The 18451-nt window shown below is 50.2% G+C and overlaps 3 protein-coding genes across 3 annotated transcripts; 2 read left to right on the top strand and 1 right to left on the bottom strand.

Moving 5' to 3' along the window:
• The first annotated feature begins 1621 nt into the window (after positions 1 to 1621).
• BDV14DRAFT_62876 (putative C2H2 finger domain protein) lies at positions 1622 to 3049 on the top strand. Its single transcript, XM_073777178.1, has 4 exons — positions 1622 to 1775; positions 1834 to 2025; positions 2086 to 2165; positions 2214 to 3049. The coding sequence occupies exons 1-4, from the start codon at positions 1722 to 1724 to the stop codon at positions 2815 to 2817; spliced, it is 930 nt and encodes a 309-aa protein (XP_073628079.1). The 5' UTR covers positions 1622 to 1721; the 3' UTR covers positions 2818 to 3049.
• A 3891-nt stretch (positions 3050 to 6940) lies between these two features.
• BDV14DRAFT_173756 (uncharacterized protein) lies at positions 6941 to 7566 on the top strand. The gene has a single exon (XM_073768792.1). It carries the CDS (start codon positions 7110 to 7112, stop codon positions 7389 to 7391), a length of 282 nt encoding a protein of 93 aa, XP_073628078.1. The 5' UTR covers positions 6941 to 7109; the 3' UTR covers positions 7392 to 7566.
• Positions 7567 to 7860: 294 nt separating this feature from the next.
• BDV14DRAFT_173754 (membrane morphogenesis protein VPS13) lies at positions 7861 to 17860 on the bottom strand. The gene is made up of 2 exons (XM_073768791.1): positions 8276 to 17860; positions 7861 to 8213 (listed from the first exon to the last, which is right to left on the bottom strand). Exons 1-2 carry the CDS (start codon positions 17751 to 17753, stop codon positions 8173 to 8175), a joined length of 9519 nt encoding a protein of 3172 aa, XP_073628077.1. The 5' UTR covers positions 17754 to 17860; the 3' UTR covers positions 7861 to 8172.
• Positions 17861 to 18451: the final 591 nt, after the last annotated feature.

Genomic DNA, 18451 nt, shown 5'->3' with positions numbered 1-18451 from the left:
ATCCCAACGGCCCATAATGTAAGCACCTGAACTCGGGTTTCTAGAGGATGGTACTGCTTGCAGGGCATTATAAAGGATCTTTAGCAGCAAGGCGGCGAGGGAGGGAGGAAGGCAGGCACGTTTCGCAAGAGAATAAGGAAGATCCGCACTTTAAAACACTATATAAATCATGAAGATTAATGAAATAGCGGTCTGAATAGCTTCAAAACTAGGTCTCAAAGAGGTTAATAGATAATCCTTAATGTTGGTAGGATTTATGATGTATCAAAACATTCGTTGCCATAGTAATTTACTAGCACGTGGATGGTGTGGTACATCTGTGTTCCTAGCGTCATTACTAGCGCGGCGAAGACTTTTGGTGCACACCTCCGTAGCATATGGGACAATCTGTGTCTAGGCTTTAGCTGCCTGACGCTAATTGTCTTTTGCCAGCTAATCGCAGTCGTCGCTTTTTTTTCGTGCGAATGCGTCCGGAGCCCACCGGTGTCCCCCCCTCCTCTCCCTTAAGAGCGCCAGAGTCTCGCGCTTCAGGAGCTTTTCTGGCCACTCCCAACAATTAATAATATATTTGCCTTGTCTATTTTTTGCTCGGTAAATTACCCTGGAGTTACCAGATTACACTACTGCTAGCGTCTCTTGTTTGATTTCTTTTTCCTCTTCCTCTTTCTGGCCAGGCCTCGTTTCTCCACCTCTGCGTCTCTCTCCCTCTCTCTCTAACTCCAGAGTAGCCTAGGTTAGCAGCTGGAGGTACACAGGGTCAAGGAAGCCCAGTCGAGCTCTAACCAGCTTGGGTTACTGTTCTGGCCTGAGGATCTCTCATCTTTCTTACCTTCCAACCCTCCGGATCTCCAACACCTTTTGTTTCGACTGGCCGCCTGCCAGACTCGCTGCGCTTTCAGTACTTAAACTGCGAGCATGCTGAGGCACTCCGTGCAGTCGCAAAGTACACGGCATATGCTTTTCTTCCCTTCCTGACCACTGCGCAAAGACCGAGGACTCTCTATTAATACTATTCCTCCACTATTCTACTTCTTTCCTCTCCTCCCGCCTCGGCTTGTCTCTCTTGCCCTGTCGTATCACCGCCGCCAATTTGCAACCTTTAGCAGCTTACTACTATATATGCCATCCTATATTATCCTCCCTATATTCTATTATTACCCATCCCTACAGTCGCCCGTCGCTTCGCTAGCACCAACCGGCTTGATTGAATATATTATGCTCCAGCCTCAAAGTCAGCGCCATCACCGTGACTTGACCATCTGTCGATCCATCAATCCTATTCCTCAGTGTATGTTGAGGTTCTGACTCCAGGCCCTCCAGACCTTCCAGACGCCGCATCCTGGCCTTGACTATTTTTTCTGTGATAACCTTGTCCTTGTCACTCCTCCCGATCCTCCTGTGATTCCTTTTTCCTGTGGCTTTCTTTCTCCTCCTCTTTCTCCCCTCAGCCTTCCTCGCTTCCCTCATCCCCAACGCTCGTCCGACCTTCTTCTTTTTTTGTCCATCGATCTCGGTGGCCATTGATTGATGTGGCCACTTGAATTATTCCTTCTGCAGTCCATCAGAAACGTCGCCACCAGTTCAACCGAACCTTAACCTTGATCTTCGACTCTGGTTCCCATCCGCCGCTCGGTCCATCGCATCTATCGTGGTTATCTGGGCCCATCCCCACAATTTCCCAAACTTCCCGATCTCCCGCGCTGCTTCCTCTCATCGCGGCCATGGCTCCTGGTAGCGGACGCGATTTTAACTGCACCTGGCCTGATTGTGGAAAGGTAATTTTTTTCTTTCTCGACTTCGTATTTTCGCCACCACCATATTGACAGTTTTTAGTCGTTCAATCGCAAGTCGGATCTCTGTAGGCACTATCGGATACATACCAACGAGCGACCGTACCAATGTAACTTCCAAGATTGCAAAAAGAGCTTCATCCAAAGAAGTGCATTGACTGTACATTCCCGGACTCATACTGGAGAGAAGCCTCACGTCTGCGATTTTGAAGGGTGTCGCAAGCCTTTTTCTGATGTATGAGCCTTTCAATGTTATGTTCGCGACTTCAAAACGCGATCGCTAATAGCTCTCCAGTCCTCGAGTCTAGCTCGCCATCGCAGAATTCATACGGGGAAACGACCTTATATCTGCCAGGAGCCCGCCTGCGAGCGAAGGTGAGTTTCGCATCATTTCTCAGTACAAGGAGCCTGACTGATTTGGAGTCAAAGCTTCTGTCGCAAAACCACTCTCACAAAGCATCAACATCGCTCCCACCCACTGGGCTCGATGGCTCGAACGCCGTCGGAAGAAGCAGTCTCTGAACATTCATATCCTACCCCAGTCACCAACCCCCATCCGAACGAACAGTATCTTCTCAGCCAACAACCTTATTACCCCGCGACTTCTACACCGACCCACGAGTTCTACCCCCAGCAAAATTTGCCGATGCGCCCGGTGACAATGCAGGAACAACCGCCTATTGTGACTCATAATATTCCCGTGACTTCACCCGTTGATGTACAACATGCGCAGCAGTTTATGCAGATGATACAGCAGCAGCAGCAGCAGCAACAGCAACAGCAACAGCAGCGGCATCAACAACAACACCAGCAGCAGCAACAGCACCATCACCAACAAATGTACGACCCGCACCGCATGGCATACGCCCCAGTGGAATACCAGCAGCCCGTCTACGCCCCACCAACAGTGGAGAGCCATCCTTACATCCAGTCTTACAGTTCGAATCTTGAATGCAAACCTCCAGTGATGCGATTGTTGGATCAACCGGAGGGAACGGACTTCACGTTCCTTGGTACAGGGTGCTGAACCACTCACGGGCCGGTCCATTCCGTCGGGACCACAAAGACGTCGAGGCAAGCTCAACAGTTCCTTGGTAGAAGCTACGAACGACAAAGACTTTGCACGAGCTCGGCGTTTTTCATCTCTCCCATCTCAATTCTACGTTAACACGAATGTTGTCATGAGCATGCAACTGCCGGATTGTTTCTTTTTGTGACCTTTCCTGTCCTTTACGAGCCAGCCGTTTGTAATTTGAGTCACCCCGATATCGCTTGTCTTCGTGTTCAAGGTCATTTCTCATTGCTTTTATTGGATAGGTTAATGTTTAAAAGACAGCGGAGAGGCGTTCTGTGACACAACGTTTGATACCATACATTAGTTCCGGTCGGGAGAATTATTCTTGCACTATTTTGGGGGGCGCAGCGTCGGCAACTCGGCATCACGGCGATTGACATGACTGCTACAGCCATCGAGCGATTCATGTGGGATGAATGTATCTAGAAATTACTTCCGACGTTTGGTCGTGGCGTCCTGGAGAGTTGTTTGTGGCCACTGGCAGCTATACTACCAACGCAGACAACTACTCTAGAGGCGCCGATCACAACTGCACATCCGCCTTCGCCCGAGACAGTCAATCAGAGCTCACCAACAGAATCTGATTCTCATCTCTCTTGGGTTCTTGGCAGAATGACGGACACATGGATTGACATTAACACTGCCCCCGAATTGAGTAATCGGACAGTGATGCCCGCAGGTGGTGCTGCATGGAGTGGTCGATCATGCCATGGATGATGTCGATAGCGCCGGTGATTACAGCCCAATGGTCAATTTGTCTTTCTTTCCTTTTCTCAATTGTAATGATTATTTTTGATAAGATCATGAAATATGCAATCAGCCAATGCATTACCTACCTTACCATACCTCTACAGACTGAATCGAAAGCGCATGCCAGCTGACGTCAGCCAAGGATCGACGAGGGTGGGCTCTTCTTCTTCTCCACCGGTGGGACTTCTCCTGTTCAAAGTTCAACCTCTCCCCTTTGAGAGCAAACCCCGATCATCCAATTACAGCCCTCCCTTCCAGCTGCTCTGGCAGATCAGAGACATATATGGCGGTCCCAAATGTCACCTCCCTTGTATTCTCTACCAGAATTCAACCCTGTACCTTCCCTTCGAGAGTAACCTCAGAAAGACACCCAAAGTGAGCTCGGCGCAGCAGTCTTACGAATCTCTCCAGTGTGGCTTGCTGCGATCGTCCATCCTCGCTACCATGTGGGAAAGCGACTTGCAGATATCTTGAAATCTTGGTGAATCTCACAGGTAAGTTTTTAGTCTACAGTTTACAAGCAAGGCGTCTAGTCTACCCAAGAATGCGCACCTGACTGCAACAGCTGGGCAGTGATACTGATAAGGGGTGAGTTGACCAACTTATCAGCGCGCTTATGGATAATATTTCCGAGAACGGGAAGCGCCTGGCTGACCACTGACGACCCGGATTTACCCTCCCTGACTCGGTTACAGCTGGAGAAACGACAAGCCAGCGATCTTCGACGCAGCGCTGTTATCGGGTCCAAGATTAGCATTGTATTAATACTATTCCAGCCTCCAACCCGTACCAAATCAGAACCGTCTCGATTAGCACTGCCTGTCTTTTCCTCGGGCAGCGGTTTCGAATTTCCGTGGATGACAGTGGACTAGAATGACACTTTCTCCGTCCTGCTACTGTACCTAAGGGTGGAGCCGCGTCCTCCTACACCTGCACCATCTGCCGCCGCGCCTGCGTGATATTATCTCGATATGTCCCAAAACCAAGGCAGGGGACCGACTAGAGACGGTGCAGCCTATTGGAAACGCACATGGCTTGAGTCTGGGCTGCCTGACCGCGGCGGTGGGGCAAGCCAGGCACGCTATTTATCATTTTTATGTTGGAATCCGTTGTGATTCACACGATTCAAGTAACCTCGCTTCGTCTCGATCGATAGGGGCTGAGAAATCGAGAATAAGATACGTACTATCTACCGGGATGACCCCTGTTGACTGGTTGGAAGCGCTAGCCGGGCATTGTTGGTTCCCGGTATGCTGTTTTGCTGAGCCCCTAGGCTCTCGTGTTTGTGGAACGAGGAGGGAAAGCCGGTGTGGTTTCCTTGTCCCTGATTGACAAACTGTGTAGTCCAGCGTCGCACTCGGGGGCGTGATTTACTCCTTGATCGTCAATTATGGTCCCTCTCAGTCGCCAGTCGTCCCCAGGGACCAAACTCCAGAGTCCAGACTCTAGACGTTGAGGTTGAGGTCCCGTTACCCGGAGACCCGGAGACCCGGACCGGAACCAAATTCGATGCATTTGCCGCGCTGATAGAAAGTCCATCGTACGGTCCGTTGTCTAGGTACATACCCAGTGGGTATGTTGCGGATAGTTCTACACCCGACCTGGCAGGTGCTTGTTCCAGCTGGAGCACTTTCGCTTTCGATCTCCTATCGGGGAGAAGACGCGGGATCTATCAGCCGCTATTACCCAAGCTTGAACTTTGCTAAGGCAGTCGGCGCCAAATTACCATGGGCCAGCCCGGCTCCACCCTCTAACTTTCCATGGGAAAAGATGAGGATGGGCGGCTATTTTCGCACGCCAAACGTCTGGGCTCTAGCCGCCATGGCTGACCTGTACTTGGGGGCGGTATTGAGTGATGGGCTGAGACGGCTCTGTGATCTGACGGTTAGGGGTGAGCTTGCGAGCCCTTGAGTCATGAACTTCATGATTCATGATTCCAACCCGACGTCTGGGTTTAAGGAGGCGAAAGGCCAGTATCACTTGTCAGCCTCGGCTTAACTCGTTTGAGACAGGAGTGGCACTAACAGTGACACGGCTAAACCAGGATTAGGATTTTGACGTGAACCTTAACGAGATTGGTTATGCGGGGTTGACGCTGTCGTTCGTTGTCACATCTCGTAAGCTCACCCGTGGCTCGAGACAATCTGGACGACACACCAAGAACATGCCGTCGTTTCATGAGAAGTATGTACAGTGCATCCTTCTGTGCTAGTACCCAACTCACCACCTGCAAGGCAACAACCTCAGAATGTAAATGCAAAACTACTTCATGCCTTGCATGAAACGGTCGTTTGAGGCACAGCAAGGCAGGCGCAGATGTCGGACAGATAGGCAAGCCGTCGCCTAAAATAACCTCGCCCAAACTTTATCCTACTACGAATCCCATCCGAACCATGGAAGCGACAAACATTTTCCAAGGTTTCGGATGACCATTATTTACACCTACGTACAATCCACATCTCTAGCCAAAGTCAAGGTAAGTTGACTGCGGTATCATGCTTCAAGCTTTCCGTCGCTCATTGGCAGGTCTTCAAGGAACGATTCTCCAGCGACGTTCACTCGTTCCCGCGAGACTGGGATCACTGGGTCTCTACTGCTAGTCTGGGATTGCTTTTTCTATTCTCAAATCGCGCTTCGATTCTATAAGGTGACTGGGTAGTTCGTACACTTGAGGCTTTGCGACTCGGAGTATAGATGCCCGATTCAGGAGTTTGGAGTGTGGATGCCGCGTATGTCTTGTTTATGGGCGCTGGTGATAACTTGGCGGTGGGTATGGTATCCCTATCTTGCAATCTTGCCTCCCCTGGAGCCTCAAGGAGAGAGGAGGTTTAGTTGTCGGTGAGCACCGTTGTAGCATGTAATTTGAAGTAAGGTAAGTAGGTAGCTAGCCTAGCTCTCTTGGCTTGATTAGTATAGCGAAAGCTATAAGCACTTACTACCGAGGTCCTCCTGCTATTTCCTACTGTACATACACCTCCTCTAATACCGAACTGCGTGTTTATTCTCCCTTCGCATAGGTAACTACCTAACAAACTTAATCCAACATGTCATATGTCATATCACATCTCTGAACTTTATATTAAGATCCTTCCCTTTCCGTGACCAGGTAAGAAACATCAGATCGCCATACGTACTTTTTCAGCGTGGGGGTCGCATACTAACTACTTACCTAGGTACCGCTAGGTAATTAACCACTCGGAACCGCCGGATTCCTTCGCCAGTCTCTAACAGAGGAAATTCTCCAAGTCCCCAGAGATTGGCAGCTAGTCTAGCTATCAGCCTATCTTCCTAACAATGCCATTCAGCTCCAGCTTCAGCTTTACTTCAGGCATCAACTCCAGTCCACCTGCACCCGTTGCTCCGCTTTCCACATGGACATCCCTTCCTTCCTTCTTTCGCCTTGCCTTCCAAGAAGCCAAGAAGGACCGCAGTGGGTAACTTGATATCTACTCCGTACGTAGAGCAGTGGGTACGTATCCTATCACTATCAAAAGATGGAGAAGGGGATAGCCCTACGCCTTGGCTTCTGCCTGCCTGCGCCCTTCCATTTAGCTTCGGGCGGTAGCCGCCCCATATCTGATACCCTTCAGACCGCAATACTGAAGCCCCGTACTCCGTACAGAGTAAGGTGCAGTACAGGACAGCTACAGAGAAGGAAGAGGTACATTTTCCTACTGTGCATTCTGCATTGTACGTCGTGGCACCACCGCCGCCTAGATACTCTGATGGATTATAGTTATAGGTATAGGTATAGGTACAGGTACAGGTACAGGTAGATAGACGGGGATAATAGCCATCCAATAGCCTGGCATAGAGCAAGTAATGAACATGCAGGTCTGCGCCTTTTCGCCGAAGCTGTAGAGTAGACTGTAGAGTAAACTGTGGACTGTAGGTCTCCGCTGTGCTAGTCCTAGTGCTGATGCTGATGCTGGTGTGGGCGTTGGCGGTCGTGTCGACGTGGAATTTGGTAGAGTATACCATACCCCGCCATCTCGGCAGTGCACATGCATGCCATGCCAGAAGTCAATCCAAGCCACGCTCACGCCACGCCCACGCTTGACAAGTTGACATGGTGGTTACGAGGGACGGTAAGCAAGCCTCGTTCGTCATATTGCATGAGTTGCTTCGGTTTTCCTCGGGGTTGGAGGCTTAGACGTGGTCTTAAGGCTGGAGCTTGCAATGCAAATGGAGGGGGCCGGGTGGAAGTGATAAGAGGAGCTCTTATACAGAGTACAGTGACATGGGCGGTAGCAGCTAAGACTAGTGGACCTTGGTAGTACCAGGTGTTTAGGTACTCTGGACAGCTCAATCTGAAACGTACTCTCTCAATGCGAACGATCATTAAACAATTAGCTGGTGACTGGCAAAGTCATATCTATATACATATAGCTACAAGTGTAGACACATGAAGCAGGAGAACTATGTACTTGTAGGTAAGAGCAGCAAAAGAGGAAAGAAGCAGAACAGGAACAGAAAGAAAAAAACCATCATCACTCATGCAGTTCCTTGCATCTTTTTCTGTTTATAGGTGCATAATGTCGTCACGGAGGCATTAGATCATACCCTGTTTGTATACTTTTCGTTGAATGCATTGACAGCTGTAGAGAGAGACCAGTTAGCCTTTATTCGGTTAACGAAGGACAGTGTTAAGAGTGCTTACCAATTGCAATCTGTCTATACAACCAGTTCCTCGCGCTCTCATCTTGCACAGGGATGAACGGTCCATTGGCGCCACCCTTGAGCATGATGCTCATACCCGTGCGCTCCTTCGAAATGGTTTGGATATCCGTGAGTCGAATATCCCAGTCGGTTTCGAGCTTCTTACTGCGCACGAGCATGATCCGGTCGTACGTCAACATGATGAGCATGTCGCGGCCCGGAAGCTCAAGATGCGCAATGTAGTCCTCGTTGAAGTACTTCCCGTCATCGGCTGTCTTGAGCCAGAGCTGGCCGAGGGCTTCGCGCTGAGAGTATGGTCGGACAATGCCATCCATGCCGACAAAGCGAGTAAGTCGGACGCGGTCTAGACCTTCTGCATCGAACACGGTTGTGGTGTTTCGGACACCTTCAGCAAGGTTGGATGCAAGATCAAAGGCGCCAATAGCCGGCTTGGTGGCCAATCCAAGGAATCCCTTTCCAACACCCTTGAAGAATCCTTGAATTCCTTCTTTTTCGGCGCCGTGCAAGGGATGGCGTGCAATACCCTCGATACCACTGACGATGCTGTTTCCAAAGGCCCTGCCACCGGCTGTGATACCATACAAAGCATGCTTGGGCCGGTTACGGGTCTTTGACATCCGGCGTTGGTCCTGGAATTCCTTGTCCAGTGTTGCTGCCGCCAAACCCTTGGACATACTACCGGTAAGCTTCGAGATACTATCCGAGAAACCAAAGACAGTATTCTTCGCAAAGCTGCCGAATCCCTTGGCAATACCGTACCCGAGCTCTTGCGGTCGATCCGTCATGACAAGACCTTGGTAAGGCTCGTAAAAAATGGCGGCAACACCGGAGCTCACGTTGTTGAACAAACCGACAGGGTTGCCAAGGAAGTCAGCAGATCCAAGCACAACGTGGATTTGGCGGATGAATTCCTGGGTATAGTGTCTCTGAATGTTGCTGGCAAGGACAGGGAAAGAAACACGAGCGTTCTCGATCATGAGGGCGTTCAGCTTGATTGGCGCATCGTTGACATTGCCCATTGACATGGTCATAACATCAACAACAAACATCAAGGGGTTGGACGGCTGCAGAGTGTCTTCGACATTTACGCGCTCTGTGCGCATGAAGGAGATATCAAGTTGCATGGGCTGCAGATGCAGAAGCTCAAAGTATACATCTTGGGCAGAGCCTTCGTGCTGTGGTTCCGGGATGTTCAAGTCATCCTCGCAGAGCTTGCCTTCTTGTTTCTCAGTCCATGCCGCGCCGAATGCCTTGGTGAAATCGAGCATGGCGAAAACAAAGTCCTCGTCAAGCTCAACGGTCATCTGCTGAAGAAGAAGCGTCGCATATTTGATGTAAAGGACACCGTAGGAGTCATCCTTAACACGGGTAATCATGGTATGGAAAATGGGATGAGCCTCCATTTCTTTACCAGTTTTGGGGACGACACTGGGATACAACAGCATGGGGAAGATTCCACCATAAAGCTGATTGTCAATCTGGATCCACTTGATGGTCGTGTTCAAGGTTTGGTAGGCCTTGGATTCCTTGAACTTGACTTCGATGTCACGGAATGTCATATAGAGAAGTTCCTTCATCTTCTGGTTGATCAGAGAGATACCGATACCTCCAAGGTGAAGCTGTGCCTTAAAGTTGACGTCTGAGTCAAACTCCTTGACTTCGAACCCGGTGCTGACACTTGTTTGCGAGGTCTGTGATCGCTGCTGTCGGTACATACTCTTCGACGCCTTGAAGTTCGACAAAACCAGGGTTTGCGTGGGGCCATCAGCAACAATGTTGATATCGATGATTCTTTGCGGTTCACCGTGCTGACTGGGAGGAATCCTCATAGGTATCAAGTTACCAATCTCGGCCAACCGGATTCGCCGTTCTTTGCCCTTGCATGCCAACACCAGGGACTTGTTCTTGGTCGCAGGGTAGTCCCAGGCATACGGCATGATGCTGCGCGGCGGCAGACGGTAGCGAATTGGTCGCCATGTGTTCGTCCGGTCTTCTTCGTCATCTTCCAAGTTCGGGTTTGCTTGGTAGAACATAAAGTCTACGTCACTTTCATTTCGCATGGAGAAAGGCCAGTTGCGGTGCTCGACGTTGAGGTGCACGAAGAGGGTCGCATTTTCCATGATGACATCAATCTTGATCAGCCGTTGTCGCTGGTTTTGCCGGGCCAGCTTGACGTATACCGTTCCGATGTCCGCAATATTGAAGGGCGAAGACCATTGGTTGTTCACACCAGGGAAGCATAAACACAATTGTTTCTCGCCAGCCTGGCGTAAGAAGTGAAGAGGTACCAGATCACCACCCTTAATATCCGTAACAGTCGAAGAGCCAGGCTCTCTGACCAAAATGTTTTCGTCCAGCTTGTTCTTCAAGACGAAACGAGGGGTAATGGTGACAATCTTGGTCAACTTGTATTTGCCTTCTCCTTCCGCAACCGAGACACCCGCGTGATACTCTGACCTGCCCTCTGGATCAGGTAGAACGACTTCAAAGGTACTTCCAATGGCCTCAAAACTCTGCGGCTTGCTCCAAGAGGAGTCACCGATTTTCAGGATGGACCGATTCTTCTGGTCTTCAGTAGGGTAGGAGTACATGTATGGAAGGACTCGTCCTCTTTGTCTTGAATTAGCTTCAGCCCTGAGTCCTTGTCCAGCTGCCGAGCGAGCTGATTGCAGGAAAGCCTTGCTCTGAATTTCCATCGCGAGTCCAGTCCTGTTCAAGATGAGGTATGGACTATACACTGAGACTCTGAAGGCACCGCCACTGTCAGGTACATTGAAGAAATGTAGCTTCAGTTTGAGAGGAAGCCCTCGCTCATCCTTCAAAGACAGAGTATGCTCTCTCCTAAAGTCATGAGCATTACCGTTGATGATGGAAAAGTCGCTCTGTTTGAAGACAGTATCCTCAAGGTCGACACTGAGAAGCAGAAGATGAGACAACTCAACAACGTGAACCGGGCTAACACCGCCCTTGCGCAAGAAGTTGGTCCAGTCTTTTCTCGTGTTCTTGTCATAGATGCGGTACTTGAAGTCGTAAGGCAGAAGGTTCTGAATTTCGACGGGCGCAAAGATCCGTATTCGCATGTATGGGTAGACCTTGGTAAGAGGATCCCTTGCATTGAAGGTTGCGTTGGTCTGGAAGTAGAAGGGAGGAGATTGCTGTCCACCTTCGCTCAAACACTTGATGGTGCGAGTCGGTCGGCGCAGAAGGTCTTTCCAGTATAGTTGGTCATGCGACCAATCGTATCCGAAGCCTTGATCGGGCCGAATAACAATGGAGTGCATGAACGCGGCACCAACAGGCGCAGGTCGAGCATCGCCAGGAAGAATCTTCTCGATCTTGAGTAGATGGCCGTCCTGTGGGTTGAAAACACCAAGTTCCACAGGAATTTGCGTGTTGTTCTCAACGAGCAGTGGCGATCGAATTGTAATGTACTTCACATTATCTGGGCCCAATTTCACCTCGACCAGGAGCCGGTGGAGTACAGTATCTTTCTTGGGCTTCAAATTGTACAGCATCTCTCCTTCTCGAACAACAGGAATGCGCGTCACGCTCTCGAAGCCACTGCCTTCTAGCTTGACACCGACAAGGCCAGCTTGGCCTTCTGGAGCAAGCGTCTCACGCATGGACGTTGAGTCTTCGAATCGCCAAGGGTACTCCTCGCCGTCAGCCAGCTTAGCAGCTGGTCCGTCTTCCCCTTCCGCGACATCAGCCCAGACATGGAGGTCAAAGCCAGTGTGATTGCGGATTCGATAGGGAGCATCGGCACCTCTTGGCTTTGACAGAACATCCTCGTCAGTTGAGAAGAACTTGAAGGACTTGGAGGCTAGGTCTATCGTAGCAGAGGTAACTGTGAGCTCCATTGTCTTGTGAGAGTAAACGTCAACGGAGAAGACCTCTGGGTGGACTTCCTTCGCCATATGGAAGCCAAGTTGCCATGGTTCAATAAGAGGCTCCCAGGCGGATTTAGAGAAGTTATATACGTTGAGGAAAGTATCAAAGGTTGTGTCAGCAGTGAGTGTGGAAGACCAGTCACGAGCATCAACGTTGAACTTTTTGACACTCCAATCCAACAACGGGAGGTCATGCAGGTCACCGATGAGGATGACCCTGATACCATCAACCTGGGCTTTGAGCTCCTCCCGTTTCAGGACTACTGAGCGCTGATGGGATGGTCTGCGGTCAACATTGTCCACAGCACCGCTTGATTGTCGCTGAGATTTTCTTACGGTGGCCGCAGAGTTTGGCTTGGCGACTGAAGACTTTCTCCTCGACTTGGGGCCAGATGTGCCTTTGCCCTCAGGGAGGGCCTTGAGTTCACCGCTTTCAATCTGGGGGTCTCTCTCGGCCCGCATTTCAGAGGCCTTGTTGACAATCTGAATTGCCATCAAGATATCACGAAGCGAGAGACGCAAGACAAGAGGCTCGACGTGGATATCGATGGAGGTAAGCGAAGCACCTCGGTCCTGTGGACGGCTGTCCATGGACAGTTCAAGTGTAAAGTCATCAAGAATCCGAAGTCTGCTAGTCTCGAACTTGTCCATGCGGCAGAGGAACATGCCGACCTTGCTCACATGCAAGGTTGAAACATTCTGCTGTGAAAACAGGACTTCCTTCGCTCCGAGTACTATAGCCTCAGTATGAGGAATGGCTGGGTTGGCGATAGTGATAATTTGAGCGTCAACTAGGCTCACTCTGAAGGATATTGTCATTTGACCTTGGCCAGATGCGGGGGGTTCTTCTTCAGATGGAGAGATTAGAGAAGCATTTGTACTCTCTGCCATGCTTGATCTTGGCTCGTCTTCTTCTGGAGTTTCCTCGCCTTCATCCTCTTCCACAGGCTCGTTGGAGGCAAAGACCGAGTTCGCAAACGATTGCAGAGCAGACAGATAGTCCAGCGCTAGAATGATTCGCGGACTGTCGATGGTCAACATAGCAATTAGGTGCTTCTCAGGACCGGGCGAAATGGAGACGCTAGCCATGAATTGCTGCTTCACATCATTGTTAATCAGAGACATAATCTTCCTGAACTTGTTCGTTTCTTGTTTTCGACTATCGCGGATCGAGAATGAATGAATGAGAAGTTCAGACTCAAGTGAGCTATCTGTTAGCATACGAAGCTTGACACGAGTGTCATTAAGCGAGAACTTGGAAAGACTGGAATCATCAAGACTGCCAATAGGTGCGTCGTCTTTTCCAAGGATGAGTTCAAGACCAACACTTTCTGCCTTGAAGATCATGTCGAGTCGCACCCATGTCTCTTGTTTCGCGTTGAGGTCCGCAGACGTGACGCTTTGCTGGCTCGTGCTTTGCACCGCAGTAGACTGTGCTTCTCTTCCAGTCTCGGTAAGGGAAGGAAGAGCCTCCATGGCCTCCAGTTCCTGCTGTTCAGAATCGGTTATAAACGCATTTGGTGCTGTTCTGGAGATATCAAGAAGAAATTTGAGCTGCTTCTGGGAGACGCGAAGGTTTATGGGTGACATTGTCCCTTCGATTTCCATATCTGGGCGAGGGTTGTCTGGCTGATGCTCGAGGTAGCATATACTGAATTCAAGATTGACCTTTTGAATCATCTCGAGATCCTCTACTGCGCCTCCAGCGTAGTGGAACTTGGAAGTCAAGCGAATATTGCGGATACCCGTGGATATCAGATTTACGGCTGGACTGTCTGGCTCCTCGTCCAGCGGCACAAATGTGTTTTTGGCGTAAATTTCACCAAGGTGAGCAGTAACTGTATCGTAGGGACGGTCTTCGCTCATGGAACCGGGGAATACCAAGATTGGTGTCATGACCACCACGTCAAAGCGCATCCTGGATGCATTCTGCTGAAGTTGGTTGGCTTGGTTGGCTGCGGCTTGGCGAGCGGCATTGAAAATGGCTTGCATCTTGCCGAACTTGACAAGAAAGTTGATGATCTTGCGGTAAGGTTCTTCGAGGAAATTGATTTTAATCGAGCCCGACCTAAGGAAGACCTCGGAGTCATAGCCTGGATAATCCGGACCTTCGGGATCAAACGTCTGATACTTGAAATCCGCGAAATTGTCTCCCTCAATGGTAAGAAGCCTTCGCAGATCCGAGCTCTCCCGCGCGCCGGTATTGACATCGTCGATCAAGGTCAAGCTTCCAATGCGAGATTGTATGAGCATGGACCGGCCAACAAGGGAAATCCCAACATCGGCTGTGTGAAGACTGAGGGTGGCAAGTCTAACCCCGTCGTTGTTCAGGATTAGGGCGATACTCTTCATGTCAGCCTTGATGCGGATTTTGCCCGCCTGCTGTGGTTGTTGCTCAGCATCGTCAGCACTCTCAATTGCGCGCCCTGTTTCGGCATCTTGATCCTCTGGCTGTTGGGGATTTGTGAACGTCAAAAGAATGAAGTCGAGCAGTGTCAATAATGTTTTTCGCGTCACAACGAGATTGATGGTGGAGACGGAAATGTCAAGATTCATTGCCACTCCCTCGTACGTAGAATGGAACTCAGGTGATTCGGGCTTCACCTTGACGAACTTCAGATAGAAGAGGTCCCTATTCTCGTCGGCATCGAATCCCGTGGACGAGATTATCTTCTTGAATTCAGGAACTGGGTTTTCCTCAATGTAGTCGTCGACACTGAGAGACTTCAACACAACCTCAGCCACCATGTCGAAAGGTCGCATGTAGAAGTCCAGTGCAAATCCCTCGGCAACGAGTTCGGCCAACAGCTGTTCGCGCAAAGGATCATGCGAGTCAGAACGGAACAGAGAACCACGAAGGCGTCCCACGGTGAACTTGAACTCGAAATCTCGGCGATGGATGTCAGGCAGCTTGTCCACGCTTTTGCTCATCTGTTCATCGTTGTCTTCGGTATCGGTCTCATCGTCCACAACCGGGAGTTCTCTCAGACCAATCGGTACGAAAGACGATGATCTAGCTCGATTGCTGGCTGCAGCCTCCGCTTGCTTATTATCATTCGGCTTCGTTTCCTGGGCTTCATTGTCGAAGCGCGGGATGGCGATATCAATCAATTTCATCAACCCTTTGTATTTCGTGTCGGACATCGACGCATGGAGTTCAGGGAGATGGCCCGATATTCGTGTCCGAGTGAGCTCGGTTAGCTTAGGGACAATACACATCTCCAAGACAAAATCAACATTGATGCGGTCAATGATATGGAGGTTCTTTGACTCAACATTGGGCCCAAGCTGAGCTTTGGTAGCCTCAATTCCAGGACCTATGACGACTTGAGTAGAGTCAAGCTTGATCAAGAATCTATCGTAAAGTAGATGCTCGAGCTCTTTATAGTCTCCCGTGTCGTACTGTCGCTTCTGCTTGGCCTGGAGATCTCTCATAGTTTGTCTGTCGACCAGCTCGCTGTTGACGCTGGCGTGACCGGCATCAACGATCAAACACAGAGAGCTTTCGTGGGTGATACTTTCCGGAACAATAATTAAAGGTGCATGGACATCGAACTGCGCATCGACCTTTTTGTGTTCTTGCAAGGCAAACTCCAAGCCTGCTCGGGTTTGCTGCCGGATTCCCTCCACAGTAGCACCAGCGGAGTCGAGGATAGCACCGATGGACTCCATATGCCGCTCGGGTGGTTTGAAGAATCTCGCGATTTCAACAATGAACTTCGGATTGTAAATGACTTCGATACTCTTTAACTTGACTTTGACAACCGAGTCTGCATCGCTCTCGAGGGGGTTTCTTTCGAGCTGCAAGTGAAACAAGCTGTCCTCATCTTCTAGGTCATCAGCTCCGTCTTCTGTGTCAAATTCTCCACTGCCGGATGCTTCTGATACACGGTTCTTGGGCTCCGGAAGCGAGTCCTTGACTCTCACAATTTGAGGGTATAAACTGCCTTCGGTTGTTCCGTCGTAAACTCTCAAGCCACCAAGATCAAGGTCCACGAAGAAGGAATCTGGGCGTTGCATGGCTTTTGCTCGGAAGTTGTCGAACACAAACTTCATGACCTCGTTGGCTACACCATGAGGACTGCGCACCAAGGTCAAACTTCCGGCTTTAAGACCAGCATTGACTTGAAGTTTGACCCATTCTCTCGGAACATCAACACTTTCTGATATAGTCTTCTTCTCATCCCAGTCAATGGCGTTGTAGAGCTCTTGTCGCTGCTCCTCAGTCATAGCAGCTTCTTCTGAATCCTCCTTCTTGGTACCCCATATCCACTCACCCCAAGTCTGTTGCCTGGCAGGTTTCTTCACGCCAATATTTTCCTTACGTAGCTGATTCCTGGCGAGCGAGCGCCAGAACCGAATGTCCTCGTAACTCAGCTTTCGTTCCAAGCGGTTGAACTCTTCCGTATCCTCGGGCGACATGACTTCTTCGCGCTTCTTCTTCTTGAAAAGATCGATGTACGCGATCCGGTCATCCCTTCGCTCCTTGATGTAGTCCCATGTCCATCGCCTGTTCCGGTCATGAATCTTACTCAGAACTGCTTCTCCGGCGTATCTGAACCAGGCTTTAGGGTCATCCTTTGGTCGCGACTTTGGTTGAAGCTTTTTGTACTCTTGTTGGCGGATGAAGCAGTGGAAGAGATCAACAAGCATCAATCCATCCCGATACTGTTCATCGTCGAGAACAAACCCGATTTCATCAAATAGGAGCCGTGCATTCATAGCGGGTCTTTCATGGTTCCCGGTCTTATCCATTTCCAGACCAGCACGTCCACTAACGGGGCGCAGGATGAACTGATTGCCATCTTCGTTGTCGATGCCAGACCTCAACCTCTCCAAGAGCTCTGCATGGTCAATGCCCTGCGCTTTAGCGCCCACATCTGACCCGCGACCCGTCCCCAGGAGTTCGGAGTCTGTATTCCAGTACACGGATAGAGCGCCTAGAACAGCCATCTTGTGTGTCGTGCCGGAGGTCGACTGAATAAAAGTGGGTTTCCATTCCGAATCTGTGCTCACAGCACTCAGCTCCTTCAGCGTAAAACCAACAGCGAAGGGGTGTCCTGGGGAAGCTATGGAGTCCTCATATCGGAAGTGCACATTCTTGATGGAAATCTGCAGATTGTCGATCACGGCTGTGACAAGACTTTGCGTGAAACTCTGACTACGGCGTTGTTCTTCTTGACTCATGCCTTCGGAGTTGCGCTCTCTGAGGATCTCCGCACTCTCAATCTTATCCATTTTAATTGCGCTGGCGCGTCTTTCCTCTTCCTCGGGGTCGTAATCCACGTCCTCCTTGGGCGCCGCGAGCAGGAAGACATCTTCAATATCAACTTTTACAGGCTTCCCCCGCAGGTTTGACCAGGGTATCGACAATGTGAGTTCACCGACATGACCTTCGACGACGTTCAGAGGTAGGCGCAGCTGGTCGAGAGCTTCGCGTCTGAGCTCGAGATTCCGCAGTTTCACATCTCCAGACCAGATACCGATATTCAGCTGCTTGGCGTCAAAGTTCTTGACATATATGCCCAGAAACCGGTTGAGCAGGTTTGCAACCAAGCCTTCCAACATGGTAGCGAGCTGCGGCCGTGTTCCGGGCCGGAAGTTTTATTCAAAGGTTCAAGCAACGTTTGGACCGGAAGCGAAAGGTTGAACGAGAGGTGCTATCTAACTGTACAATATCAATAGTCAGTTTCATGTCCAGAATGAATGACCTAACCAGGTCTAGACCGGCGAGGAGGGGTAGGCGCAAATTACTAATTAGAAGCTTGGGACGTACGTGCACATGGGCGAGATTTGTTTACTCTGTACACTCGCAAGTGATTAAAGGAACCATCCACGAGGTTTGGATACCCATGCACGCGATTGCCGAAGTGGGCAGGCCAACTTTAGGTGCTTGCAGCCGCAGGTCGGGCACTAGAGATGACGACCAGGAAATGACGTTGGTATTCAAGGTGTAGCTATCGGAAAGAGGGAAGGAAAGAGTGAGGGTAAAGAGAGGGAACAGTTAGCTCGAAGGAGCCTCGATCCTCCACAGTGAAGATGCAGTAGCCTTCGACCTCCAACACACGATGATGATGAATTGTTCGCTGTGCCTGGTAAACTTGTGACTGGCAAAAAGGGGTGCCAACCGTGCCATGGAGTGACGTCGACGCTGCTTCACCCGCTTTTGTTGCCCGCTTTTCCAGGCTCCCAGGCCGCACTGAGCTGTGGTCCAGATGCGGTTAGATTGGTAGGGTTGTAGACCTGCGGAGCTTAGTCATTGGGGG

The sequence above is a fragment of the Aspergillus stella-maris genome (genome assembly GCF_047715825.1).
Source record: "Aspergillus stella-maris strain CBS 113639 unplaced genomic scaffold BDV14scaffold_28, whole genome shotgun sequence".
NCBI lineage: Eukaryota > Fungi > Ascomycota > Eurotiomycetes > Eurotiales > Aspergillaceae > Aspergillus > Aspergillus stella-maris.
The sequence above is the reverse complement of the archived record's forward strand: the minus strand, read 5'-3'. Positions and strand labels throughout refer to the sequence as shown.